The sequence below is a fragment of the Primulina eburnea genome, chromosome 14 (genome assembly GCF_022965805.1).
Source record: "Primulina eburnea isolate SZY01 chromosome 14, ASM2296580v1, whole genome shotgun sequence".
Lineage (NCBI taxonomy): Eukaryota > Viridiplantae > Streptophyta > Magnoliopsida > Lamiales > Gesneriaceae > Primulina > Primulina eburnea.
Window position 1 is genome coordinate 732,456 of NC_133114.1, and position 13,170 is coordinate 745,625.

Below are 13,170 nucleotides of genomic sequence, written 5' to 3' on the forward strand. Positions count from 1 at the left end.
ACTAAACACATTGGAGTATAATTTCACTTTGTGCGGGAAATAGTAGAAGAAGGAAGCGTGGATATGCAGAAGATCCATACAAAGAACAACATAGCTGATTTTTTGACCAAGCCAGTGAACACTGATAAGTTTGAGTGGTGTAGATTCTCAAGTGGTCTAGCGGAAACGTAAGCAGCAGAGAATAGCAAGATTGAAAGGATGTGTGGAGATGTGCTTGATTCTCAATCAAATCTCCAAGTGGGAGAAATGTAGGTAGCCGACATGCAATAAATGCATGTCGGGGGGACCAATTATAAGAAACGTTTTAAAAAACGTTTGATGCAATTGGGGCAGCCTTCTTTGAAGAAAATTAGAACACGGCAGCTGAGGTTCACACATAGCCATGCACCTATAAATAGGTGCTTATTTTGCAATTCAGAAGCATCCCAATCTCAAGTAGCATCTTGAGTTCTTTCTTCTCTCATATGAGTATTATAATATTTATGAGGTGTTTTGTTCTCCTGTATTAAGAGAGTGTGTGTTCTCTTTGGAAACACAGTGAGTGAGTTGTACACCACAAAATATTATAGTGGAAATTCTTTTCATCTTGCCCGTGGTTTTTACCCTAATAATTTTTAGGAGTTTTCCACGTAAATCTCGGTGTCCAGTTTTTCGGGTTTTATTATCTCAAATTCCGCACGGGGTCCAACATGGGCGTCCGTCGATTCCTTTTCCTCGCGTGGCGTGAACACGGCGCAGCAACATTACTTGAGCTCTGTTGGCTCTCCGCCTTCATATACGAACTCCTTGGCTAGACACTCCTCTTTGGTATGGTAATTCCGTCTTTCTTGATTTTGGAAAGATGATCTTTCTCTTTATTAACAATAAGCAAATCTTGTTTTTTGTCGTTTTTGGTATCGATCAATGGTGTTCATTTTCAGTGATGAGAGTTGTATTTAAGATGTTAATGTTTGTTCATTGTCATTAAGAAAATCTTTCCCAGGCGAGTGCAACTCAATTTCATTCTATTTCTCGGAAGTAGAAGCTTCACCTGAGAATACACTCAGTGGCAGTATGAAATATTGGTTCTCCCCTCAGTCAAATATGAATTTCATTATTTTTTTATATATGTTCTGGGATCACGTTCTGATTCGAGCTTTGCAGGTGAAGACCAGATCCCCTGCTGTTTCAGTTCTGCTAAGATTGAATGGAGACAGCAATGAGACTTGATTTATACCCATGCTTCTGTCAGGTGCATGGGTAGATATTGGTTCTCGCTCAAGCATGGAGGATGTCTATGTTTGTGCAGACAATTTGGTGCGTGATTATGGTTTCCACCTAAAGTCCTAGTGCATTTTACGGGGTGGTTATTCTCTTCTAAAGCCCACCATTTTAATATTCTTATACTTAATGAGCATCTAAGGCAGATATATATTATTACCTTAATTATTTGGTAATTCACTGTAGTTTTATTAAAATGTTTGTGAACTACGAAGTTGGTACTACAAATGTGGGAAGTTGGATGTGTGCTTTCTATGAACGTTTGTCTGCTAACTTAACCGGCTATTCACTAAATACTGAAAGAATTAGAGTTGTGTTTGGTTATTAAATGCTTTACTCGATTGTTAAAATGAATTTCATTGACCTTTTAAAAGAAACACATGGACAGAAAGAATTATATCATGTTTCTAATAGCTTGAAGCTTTTTTGTCATTGTAAAACATTATTCTCAGAGCTAGCTTTTGTGTTTGGATTTGATCTTCAGTATTCTTTTAACTTATTTGGAATTCCACTTAGCAAAATATTCTTACCGATGTGTCTTTCAATTGTTCCTATTCTAGTTTCTATTAGATACAGTTTCTGTCAAATAATTTGTGGCTTTTTTTTTGTGCTTTAATAATATTTTTCTGCAAAAATATGCCATCCGATACCTTTTCTCCTTTATCAGGTTTTTGATGGACATGGAGGAAAGAACGCTGCTGATTTTGCACGCTACAATTTGCCAATTTTCATTGTTGAGGACGAAGATTTTCCTCAGAACATTGAGAGAATCATCGCTTCAGCATTTCTGCACACAGATACTGCTTTTGCAGAAGCTTGCTCCTCTGACACGGATCTTGATTCTGGTACCAATGCTTTGGCAGCTGTTGTGATTGGAAGGTAAGAGTTATTGAAATCCTTCAGATTAAGTTTTGTTATTCTTTTTAGAGGTTTTGAAAACAAAAGGATGAGGTATTTTTATGTTGCCGTTTGCTGGTGACATGATAAATGAATGTGTGCTATAGAACTTCAACCTTGATACACTTGATACTATTGAAGCAACATGGTAATTAGATTTTTAATTATCTCTCTATATATATATATGTATGTATATGCCTGTCTGTGTGTTAATAATCTTGGCTGATGTAACTTAATTGGCAAGTCATTTTGTTTCTCCAATTATGGCCGTATCCATAAAAGATACTGTCAGTTATGTGATATGTTCAATGCAGATCTTATTATTCTTGTCAACACTTGACATCTTTGTCTTATTTTGGAAAAAATAATGAGTGTGAGGATCTAAGTTTTATTCGCTTTTACTCGGTTCTTATTTTCAGCTCTCACAAAAAACTCAGGCTTCTGCACAACATGAAAATGTTGCTCTGGTCCAACTATCTGTTTGTAACTTAATTCATACTTAGAAATCATCCGTATGTGTAGATAGTTGTGATGGTTGACACTTGATCTGATGTCCCTTGTCTCTGCATTGTTGTGGCTCCTAAACTTTCTCACTTCCATCTCAAATTCCTTGGACTGAAAATGTCTTACCTATCCAGCGACAAAAGTTATTTGAGAAAGTTTCTATGCAGACTTATGAATGGTATCATCATATACCTATCTCTTATATTATTAACCGTCAAATACCATATTTTCTAATATGCAATGCTGTAGCACCCTTGGTTACTATATTATATTCCCATATGTTAGTATTTCGTTTCTTTAAGATGTGGATCACCGTCTAGGTCGAGATTCTTCCTTTTTGTTTATTTGTGGGGTTTTTCTCTCTAATTCATCCATGGCAGGTCCCTTGTGGTGGCAAATGCTGGAGACTGCAGAGCAGAACTTTGTCGTCGTGGAAAAGCAGTTGAGATTTCGAGATATCAGAAACCTATTTTTTTGGTAGAAAGAAAAAGAATCGAAGCTTCTGGAGGACACATAAACGATGGTTATCTCAATGGGCAACTCAATGTTGGTCGTGCCTTAGGAGACTGGCATATGGAGGGATTGAAAGGTAGAGATGGGGGTCCCTGTTAGAGTAGATGCCCTACAAGTCAACTGTTGACTAGGGATTTTATTGACTCAAGTATAATAAACAATCTTTATTTTAATATAATTCATTATTTCATGGTTTGTTAATTCTTTATCTGTATACCCATGTTATCAAACATAGATAAAGACCTTGATCATACTTTAATACAAATGAATCGTAATTCGATGTTGAAACTCGTTTGTAAATACTGTATGATCTAAATTCGTTCCTAGTCGATTCAGCCGCCTAAAACATGGATAAAGGTCGCTTGAGCTTGAGACTAGCATCTGTGATGTTGTGTACTGCGTTTCTTGGTAAGGGCATGGAGATGTCCAAACATGCAGATGGGTAGTCATATGATGATTATACCGAACAACCCTCCTCCGGACTTTCCAAGTGGTTCTCATACATCGAGAGGATAAGTCCGTGGTTATGATTGTATACCATTAGTCCTTATGACCCGAGACAACTCTGAGGCTCTATATGCTAGGGCTGTGCTTTGACTCGTTTACCGGCTCCAGGAGAGTCATCAGGTGGCGAGGTTGGGTACAGTCGCGACACATATAGGAGCCAGTGCATTGTAGTCGGGGATTCACCGCTCACCTACGGGTGTGGATATCCTATGTGATCTGATGTAATAATAGTGCATGGAATCTCTGGCCAGAGTATGAGATGTACGTTGGAGAAGGAGTTCCCCAATAGTACACGCGATGCCACTATTATATGTAACACATAGTTATCGAATTTATATGCAACCCTCGATGAACCAATGGTTGCAGATTCGATCGGGATATATGAGATGAAGGGACCGTACTGTACGTTAAATCATAATCGACTGGTTCTTGCAGGCACTATCAGTGATACCTAGGGGATCATGGGGCGATGCTACTAGACGCTCCTACCATGATCCGATGGGTGCAATCAGAAATGAGTTCTGACATTCTTGATCAAGGTGTTGATGAATAGAATGGGGCTAACTAGGGTAAGCCCGAATAAGAATAAATGTTATTCTGAATCACAAGGAGTTGTGAACCCACGGCTAGCTGTATCCCTGAACCATTGAGGGTCACACAAGTACTGGATTGTTTGTTCCCGTAGAGAGAATAAATTCAAGAAGTTGAATTTATATTATATAGTAAATTCAAGGAGTTGAATTTATGATAAATAAATTTTGAGAGAATAAATTCAAGTAGTTGAATTTATAAAATGTGATAATTTAATTTATTAAACTCAAATGTTGGGTTTATTAAATATTAAATTTTGGAGGTGATAAAAATTCAAATAGTTGAATTTATAATTTAAATAATAAATTCAAATGTTGAATTTATACTGTATTTAATTTATTAAGCTCAAAAGTTGAGTTGATTAATTAATAAATTAAATATGGTGGGTATTATGTTTAATGGGCTTGTAGGAGTACAAGTCCAACATAATAAATAATTAAAGTTTTAATGGGCTTTAATTAAATTAATTAAACTAGTTGGACTAGCCCAATTAATTAAATCAAGCCCATTAATGTTAATTATGTAATTAGGGTTTAATTTATTATAAATAACACATTTAACCATCTAAACCCTAGCCACCAAACAAAACTTACGTGAGACTCCACTCATTCCAAAGTGAGAAATTCGGCCACCTTGATTTATGGTTAGGGTTTGAGCCGTCTCTCAATTTTTCTCTCCTATGCAAAAGTTCTTCTAAATTTCTAGTGCAATTTAGAAGAGGAATAAATCTTCTAGTCGTGGACCTAATTAGAAGAATCGAAGAAAGTTCGTAGGGAATCATCAAGAGCTAATCCGTTCATACCGGATCAGTTGGAGCCAAGTGATTTAATTCACAAAGGTATAATTTTCAACTCCCTATGAATGTTTTGTTAAAATCATACGAGCGTCCAAACAAATTTTGTTTTTCAAAATAAAATAAAAAAATTTTAAATCTTCCGCTGCGTTTGGGCGTGTAGAAAACAGGATCCAACAGTGGTATCAGAGCCAGGTTTTCTGAATCGTATGATTTAAATTATATTGAATAATTTGTTTCTAACCACACAAGAAAATTTTCAGAAATATTGATGCACCATAAAAATTAAATTTTTCGGAAAAACAAAAAAAAAAAAAAAAATTTCGCGATCTGCCCGGAACTGTTCCGGGCAGACCCCGCGCAGGGCTGCGCGCGCAGCGCGCAGCGCCCTGCGCGCAGGAACGCGCAGCGCGCGCGCGCAGCGTGCGCGCGCAGAGCGGCGCAGCGTGCGGAACGTCCGCACGCTGTGCGCCGCCCCGCGCGGCGCACAACGCGGCGCAGCGTGCGGAGCGTCCGCACGCTGCGCGCGGCGTTGCGCGCACCTGTGCGCGCCTGCGCGCACAGGTTGCTGCCACTGCCCGAAACGTTCGGGCAGCGGGCGGGCAGCGGGGGCGACGACCCGGGATCGTCTCGGGAAGCGTGCAAAATTGATGGGCTTGAATTGTTTGGGCCCGGGGTGCAATTTTCTGATTTTTCAAAATTATGGGGAAAATTGATATTTTTGGAATTGATTCAATTTTTTATTTTGGAAAATTAATTTTTGGAAATTTAATAATTTTCTTGTAAAATAAATAATTAGAATATGATTTTAATTATTTATGGTAAAAATGAGTTTTATAAGAAATCAATTATTATTGATTTAATTGGAAATTAAATAAAAGAGTTTATTTAATTTATTAAATTCTTTAATAATTGTGGTGGTTAGTGATAAAATTATTAGATATATGATTTATCAATTAATTAAATGGTTTAATTAAATTGATGTTAATATTTGATATTAAATGCATGGAGGATGATCGAGAGCCTTGACCAATGTGTTTGGTGTATGTTAGGATATTTTACTGTTTTTATTCAATTTTATAATATTTGATATTATTAAAGTGGGCCTGGTTTATGGCCCGTTCCCACCCCCATGAGATGTATCCCTTATGTGCCATGGCTATTCAAATGTAATAATTAGAAATAGTGGGAGATCAAGACTGGAAGATGGTGGGCCCGATGATCAAGATGAAGACATGTAAAATATTGGAAGCTTTTGTAATAAGTTGCATTTGCATCCCTGCATTCACCTAGGTTTGGACCTGGATCCATGTATGGCTCACATGGATCTATTAGTGTTGGCAATCGATCATCCTTATTTATTGTTGAATGTCATATTATGATATATGTGATATATAGTAGTATGCATGTATGTATATTATTATATAATATAGTTGCATGAATCCGGCAAACATACAAACTCGTGGCACGCGATTTTCAAATAAAATGATGAGACAAATTTTTTTAATTAAAATCCCTCATTTTGAATATGATTCAAAATTTATATCAAACCGAATAAGTAAAAATTAAAAGAGTTTAATTTTTCCTTGCCTTCCATCAACCGTGGTTGCATGTTGATCGCTACCCGCGGACAGTGTCTGGCTCATATTATTGGGGAGGCCTGTACGCCGGAAAGCTGTGACTTCCACCGGACATATGATGTGAATTGAGTGGAACTCCCATGACTTCGGCTCATATTATTGGGGGAACTCATGGCGACCGTCCACTACAATTCAATACTGATGGGTTGGTTTGACACGTGAAAATAAACGGCGTCATATTATTGGGTCCTTATTAAACGTGAGGCAAAACACGCGGAGGTTGCATAGGGATGCAATTGGACTCTACCTTTTAGAAATTATAATTGGCTGATATTATTCGGGGTTATAATTGGCTAATTGGACTCTACGTGCCTACTAAGGAAATACGATTTCCCTTTTTCATCAGAGGGTGGTGGAAATGTCAAAATAGTGGGAGGGTAATTTATAAAATGAAATCCATATTTTATATCTTAAAATTATTTTAAAATAATCAGCAACCATTATTCTGTTTCCGTATCAGTATATTTTCGATTTCGTCACATAATCAATTTTTTATTAACAAGCTAATCGAATCTAATTTTCAAGACTGGTTGGGAAAATTGTTCTGAATTCAGAGAAAATAGCATACACACTAATGTCAGTCTTGTTGAACTGACAAAGCATGCAAGATGGTAGGACCATAGTATGCAAGCTAAAGTGTAACATGCTCGCTTCTGTGTCAAATGAACTGTAGGGAAAGTTAGAGGAAATGTTGAATGCTGCTGACATTCGAATGCATGTGCAAGAGTTGCATGGTGCATGAAACTCGTATAGTGATGCACACCACTTTTAAAAGCTCATGACTACACGAATGCAAGACTGGGCTTTGGCCCATGAGCTTTGTGTACATGTGACTGAGCTTATTAAGTATGTGGTGGGCATGGAATATGTGATTCCTAATGAGTTACTAGATAACATCAATTTGTTGTCTTTATCTTCCTCATTTGACGGGGTTATGGTGAACTTTAATTTGAATAAGATAGATGATAGCCTTGAAGAGCTAGTCAATACACTTATAACTTATGAGATCACCATAAAACATGGAATTGTTGTTTTTCTTATGGCCCTCTCGTCAGAAGAAAATGGCCCACAAGGTAAGGGAAAGAAATGTTCTGCCCCTCACAAGAAAAACAATCCCAATAAGAAGCAAACTCTGAAAGACACTTAAAAGGCCTACAAAGCCCGATAAGTTAGAACATATTTATTTCACTGCAAGAAGTCCGGACATAAGAAATTATATGCGCCAGAAATGTTCTGGAAATGATAAGTGAATGTCCAAGTAAACATAATTTCAACAACAAACAAAAGAATGTTAGATGATCCAAATCCCACACAAATATGGCACGCTAGACTATGTCACATTTCTCAAAGAAGGATGCACAAACTAGTGGGAGAAGGCATGTTTGACTTGTCAGACATAAATTCTCTACCTGCTTGTAAGTCCTGTCTAAAAGAAAAATGACCAAGACTCCATTCGATGGAAACGTGGAACGTGCACATGGTCTACTGGATTTGATCCACACGGACGTTTGTGGCTCGCTAAGTGTTAGCACAAAGTATGGGTATGTTTATGAAACACAAATCTGAAACATTTGAAAAGTTCAAAGAATTCAGATTTGAAGTAGAAAATTAGCTAGAAAGAAGTATTAAAGCACTTCGATCTGATCGAGATGGAGAATACTTAATTGCTGATTTTTGGGTTATCTAAAAGAGAATGAGATTCTCTCACAGTGGACTCCACCAGCAACACCACAATTGAATGGTGTTTCTGAACGTCGTAAGCGAACCTTGTTTGACATGGTTCGATCGATGATGGGATTCACTGAATTGCCTACATTGTTTTGGGGCTTTGCGCTTGAAACCGAGGCAATGTTGTTGAATATTATTCATATTAAAGCAGTGGATAAAACACCATATGAGATATGGATGAAAAAAACTCCCAAATATTCTTACGAGAGAATATGGGGATGTCCTGCTTACGTGAAGCAGACAGTGGGAGACAAATTGGATAGTAGATCCACTTTGTGCTACTTTGTAGGATATCCAAAGAATTCTATTGGATATTATTTTTATCATCCTAATGAAGCAAAAGTGTTTGTTTCAAGAAATGCCACTTTTTTGGAAAGGGAGTTTCTATTAGATAGAAAAGGCAAGATGATAGAACTTGAAGAAATTCAAGATACTCCCTCAACTTTAGAAGTTGAACCTAATCCCCTAGAACCAGTAGTTGAAGTACAAGCTCCTAGAAAGTCTGATAGAGTTATTAGACCACCTGCCAGATATACACTTCTTCATGAACAAGGCCATGATGAGCCTTGTGTTGGATGCGATCCAATGAATTTCAAAGAAGCAATATCTGATACTGATTCAACTAAATGGCTTGAAGCCATGCAGTCAGAAATGGACTCTATGTATTCAAACCAAGTCTGGACATTAGTGGATCCACCTGAGGGAATCGTTCCCATAGGATGCAAATGGATCTACAAAAGAAAGCTTGGGGCGGATGGGAAGGTACTGACCTTCAAAGCAAGACTGGTTGCAAAAGGTTATACTCAAAGGCAAGGAATTGACTATGAGGAAACTTTTTCACCAGTAGCTATGTTTAAGTCCATTAGAATACTACTAGCCATAGCAGCATGGTATGACTATGAGATATGGCAAATGGATGTAAAGACTGCATTCCTCAATGGAGACATCAAAGAAGAAATTTATATGTCTCAACCTGAGGGATACACATCAGTAGGAAGTGAGCATAAGGTATGCAAACTTCAGAGATCAATATATGGTCTCAAGCAGGCATCGAGGAGTTGGAACCTCAGATTTGACAGCACTATCAAAGAGTTTGGTTTTGCTAAAAATCCTGAGGAACCATGTGTGTACAAAAAAGTTAGTGGGAGTGCAGTGACATTCCTGGTACTTTATGTTGATGATATCCTGCTCATTGGGAATGATATAGGATTACTGCAATCAACTAAAGTATGGTTAGCCAGTAAATTCTCCATGAAGGACATGGGTGAAGCATCCTATGTATTAGGAATACAAATCTATAGAGATAGATCAAAAAGGATGTTGGGGCTCACCCAAGCCACATATATCGATACTATTATAAAACGATTCTCTATGGAAGAGTCCAAGAGAGGATACTTACCAATGTGTCATGGTATTACTCTATCTAAAGCTATGTGTCCCAAAACTGATGAAGAGATAGAAATGATGACACGTATTCCATATGCGTCAGCCATTGGTAGTATCATGTATGGTATGATATCGACACGTCCTGATGTTGCTTACTCTTTGAGTGTTACAAGCAGATATCAGGCGAACCCTGGTCCAATGCATTGGAAGGCCGTGAAAGATATTCTTAAGTACTTGAGAAGGACTAAGAACTTGTTCATGGTCTATGGGGGTGGAGAATTAAAATTGGAAGGCTACACTGATTCTAGCTTCCAATGTGATGTAGATGATTCGAAATCGACCTCTGGTTTTGTATTCATGCTTAATGGTGCGGCTGTCTCTTGGAAAAGTTCCAAGCAAGACACCGTTGCGGATTCCACCACTGAAGCTGAGTACATTGCTGCATCTGCTGCAGCGAAAGAGGCAGTTTGGATGAGGAATTTTGTCCAAGAGTTGGGCGTTATTCCTAATGGAGTTGATCCAGTCCCGGTGTACTGCGACAACACTGGTGCCGTTGCGCAAGCAAAGGAACCAAGGTCTCATCAGCGATCCAAACATGTACTGAGGAAATTCCACATCATCCGGGAGATTGTGGGAAGGGGAGACATATCAGTCGAAAGAGTCCCCTCTGCAGATAACGTTGCCGATCCACTTACGAAGCCCTTGCCAGGACCATTGTTTGAGAAGCATCGCGAAGCAATGGGATTAAAGTTTATGGGTAGTTGGCTCTAGGGCAAGTGGGAGATTGTTAGAGTAGATGCCCTACAAGTCAACTGTTGACTAGGGATTTTATTGACTCAAGTGTAATAAACAATCTTTATTTTAATATAATTCATTATTTCATGGTTTGTTAATTCTTTATCTGTATACCCATGTTATCAAACATAGATAAAGACCTTGATCATACTTTAATACAAATGAATCGTAATTCGATGTTGAAACTCGTTTGTAAATACTGTATGATCTAAATTCGTTCCTAGTCGATTCAGCCGCCTAAAACATGGATAAAGGTCGCTTGAGCTTGAGACTAGCATATGTGATGTTGTGTACTGCGTTTCTTGGTAAGGGCATGGAGATGTCCAAACATGCAGATGGGTAGTCATATGATGATTATACCGAACAACCCTCCCCCGGACTTTCCAAGTGGTTCTCATACATCGAGAGGATAAGTCCGTGGTTATGATTGTATACCATTAGTCCTTATGACCCGAGACAACTCTGAGGCTCTATATGCTAGGGCTGTGCTTTGACTCGTTTACCGGCTCCAGGAGAGTCATCAGGTGGCGAGGTTGGGTACAGTCGCGACACATATAGGAGCCAGTGCATTGTAGTCGGGGATTCACCGCTCACCTACGGGTGTGGATATCCTATGTGATCTGATGTAATAATAGTGCATGGAATCTCTGGCCAGAGTATGAGATGTACGTTGGAGAAGGAGTTCCCCAATAGTACACGCGATGCCACTATTATATGTAACACATAGTTATCGAATTTATATGCAACCCTCGATGAACCAATGGTTGCAGATTCGATCGGGATATATGAGATGAAGGGACCGTACTGTACGTTAAATCATAATCGACTGGTTCTTGCAGGCACTATCAGTGATACCTAGGGGATCATGGGGCGATGCTACTAGACGCTCCTACCATGATCCGATGGGTGCAATCAGAAATGAGTTCTGACATTCTTGATCAAGGTGTTGATGAATAGAATGGGGCTAACTAGGGTAAGCCCGAATAAGAATAAATGTTATTCTGAATCACAAGGAGTTGTGAACCCACGGCTAGCTGTATCCCTGAACCATTGAGGGTCACACAAGTACTGGATTGTTTGTTCCCGTAGAGAGAATAAATTCAAGAAGTTGAATTTATATTATATAGTAAATTCAAGGAGTTGAATTTATGATAAATAAATTTTGAGAGAATAAATTCAAGTAGTTGAATTTATAAAATGTGATAATTTAATTTATTAAACTCAAATGTTGGGTTTATTAAATATTAAATTTTGGAGGTGATAAAAATTCAAATAGTTGAATTTATAATTTAAATAATAAATTCAAATGTTGAATTTATACTGTATTTAATTTATTAAGCTCAAAAGTTGAGTTGATTAATTAATAAATTAAATATGGTGGGTATTATGTTTAATGGGCTTGTAGGAGTACAAGTCCAACATAATAAATAATTAAAGTTTTAATGGGCTTTAATTAAATTAATTAAACTAGTTGGACTAGCCCAATTAATTAAATCAAGCCCATTAATGTTAATTATGTAATTAGGGTTTAATTTATTATAAATAACACATTTAACCATCTAAACCCTAGCCACCAAACAAAACTTACGTGAGACTCCACTCATTCCAAAGTGAGAAATTCGGCCACCTTGATTTATGGTTAGGGTTTGAGCCGTCTCTCAATTTTTCTCTCCTATGCAAAAGTTCTTCTAAATTTCTAGTGCAATTTAGAAGAGGAATAAATCTTCTAGTCGTGGACCTAATTAGAAGAATCGAAGAAAGTTCGTAGGGAATCATCAAGAGCTAATCCGTTCATACCGGATCAGTTGGAGCCAAGTGATTTAATTCACAAAGGTATAATTTTCAACTCCCTATGAATGTTTTGTTAAAATCATACGAGCGTCCAAACAAATTTTGTTTTTCAAAATAAAATAAAAAATTTTAAATCTTCCGCTGCGTTTGGGCGTGTAGAAAACAGGATCCAACAGTCCCCTCGGTGCGGAACCCGAACTTATGAAAATAAGTTTAACAGAAGACGATGAGTTTCTATTCATAAGCTGTGATGGTCTCTTTGACGTATTTATGAGCCAAAATGCAGTGGATTTTGCTCGTAAAAGGCTTCAAGAACACAACGGTCCAATCATGTGTAGCAAGGATCTTGTTGATGAAGCTCTGAAGAGAAAGGAGCAGTTATAATTTAGCAGTCGCCGTGGTGTGTTTCCACCAACCACCACCCCCTAACTTAGTTGTTCCTCGTGGAAGAGTACACCACAGAACATTTCCGCAGAAGGGCTGAAAGAGTGTAGAGCTTTTTTGGTGGCTAAGGATTCTTATTTCATTTTTCTTACCAATAACCCTGAGGATGTATTTTTCCAACTGTAAGACATGCGGCATCAAAATTTCTTTTTGGATTTTTGAAGTCATTTTCTGGTTTGTGTGTTACTAATCTCAGTTTCTCCAAGTAATTTAAGTGCAAAATCTGCTACTCCATTTTTTCATTATTTATCCGTGTAAATAATGAATTATATCCACTAGTTTTATGATCCAACCTTTTTTTTTAACACTGACGCAAATGCA

At 37.8% G+C, this 13,170-nt stretch overlaps 1 protein-coding gene across 5 annotated transcripts; it reads left to right on the plus strand.

Annotated features, from left to right (window-relative positions):
• Nucleotides 1–688: 688 nt before the first annotated feature.
• LOC140811603 (probable protein phosphatase 2C 22) lies at nt 689–13,098 on the plus strand. 5 transcript variants are annotated; one of them, XR_012113495.1, is made up of 6 exons: nt 690–807; nt 983–1,064; nt 1,144–1,342; nt 1,928–2,444; nt 3,042–3,262; nt 12,582–13,098. XR_012113495.1 is itself a non-coding variant. In XM_073169590.1 (6 exons), exons 3-6 carry the CDS (start codon nt 1,219–1,221, stop codon nt 12,787–12,789), a joined length of 720 nt encoding a protein of 239 aa, XP_073025691.1. In that variant the 5' UTR covers nt 690–807; nt 983–1,064; nt 1,144–1,218; the 3' UTR covers nt 12,790–13,094. The 5 variants fall into 5 exon arrangements, 4 of the variants coding, with proteins under 4 accessions (XP_073025695.1, XP_073025691.1, XP_073025692.1 ...); XM_073169590.1 differs by having other exon boundaries at nt 1,144–1,296; nt 1,928–2,139; nt 12,581–13,094; XM_073169591.1 differs by having other exon boundaries at nt 983–1,051; nt 1,144–1,296; nt 1,928–2,139; nt 12,581–13,094.
• The last annotated feature ends 72 nt before the right edge of the window (nt 13,099–13,170 follow it).

Coding starts and splice junctions, on each gene's coding strand:
- LOC140811603 (XM_073169594.1), top strand. CDS start 1,219: ATGCTTCTGTCAGGTGCATGGGTAGATATTGGTTCTCGCTCAAGCATG. Junction 2,140..3,041: donor GCAGCTGTTGTGATTGGAAG/GTAAGAGTTATT, acceptor CATCCATGGCAG/GTCCCTTGTGGTGGCAAATG. Junction 3,263..12,580: donor ATTGAAAGGTAGAGATGGGG/GTCCCTGTTAGA, acceptor CAGGATCCAACA/GTCCCCTCGGTGCGGAACCC.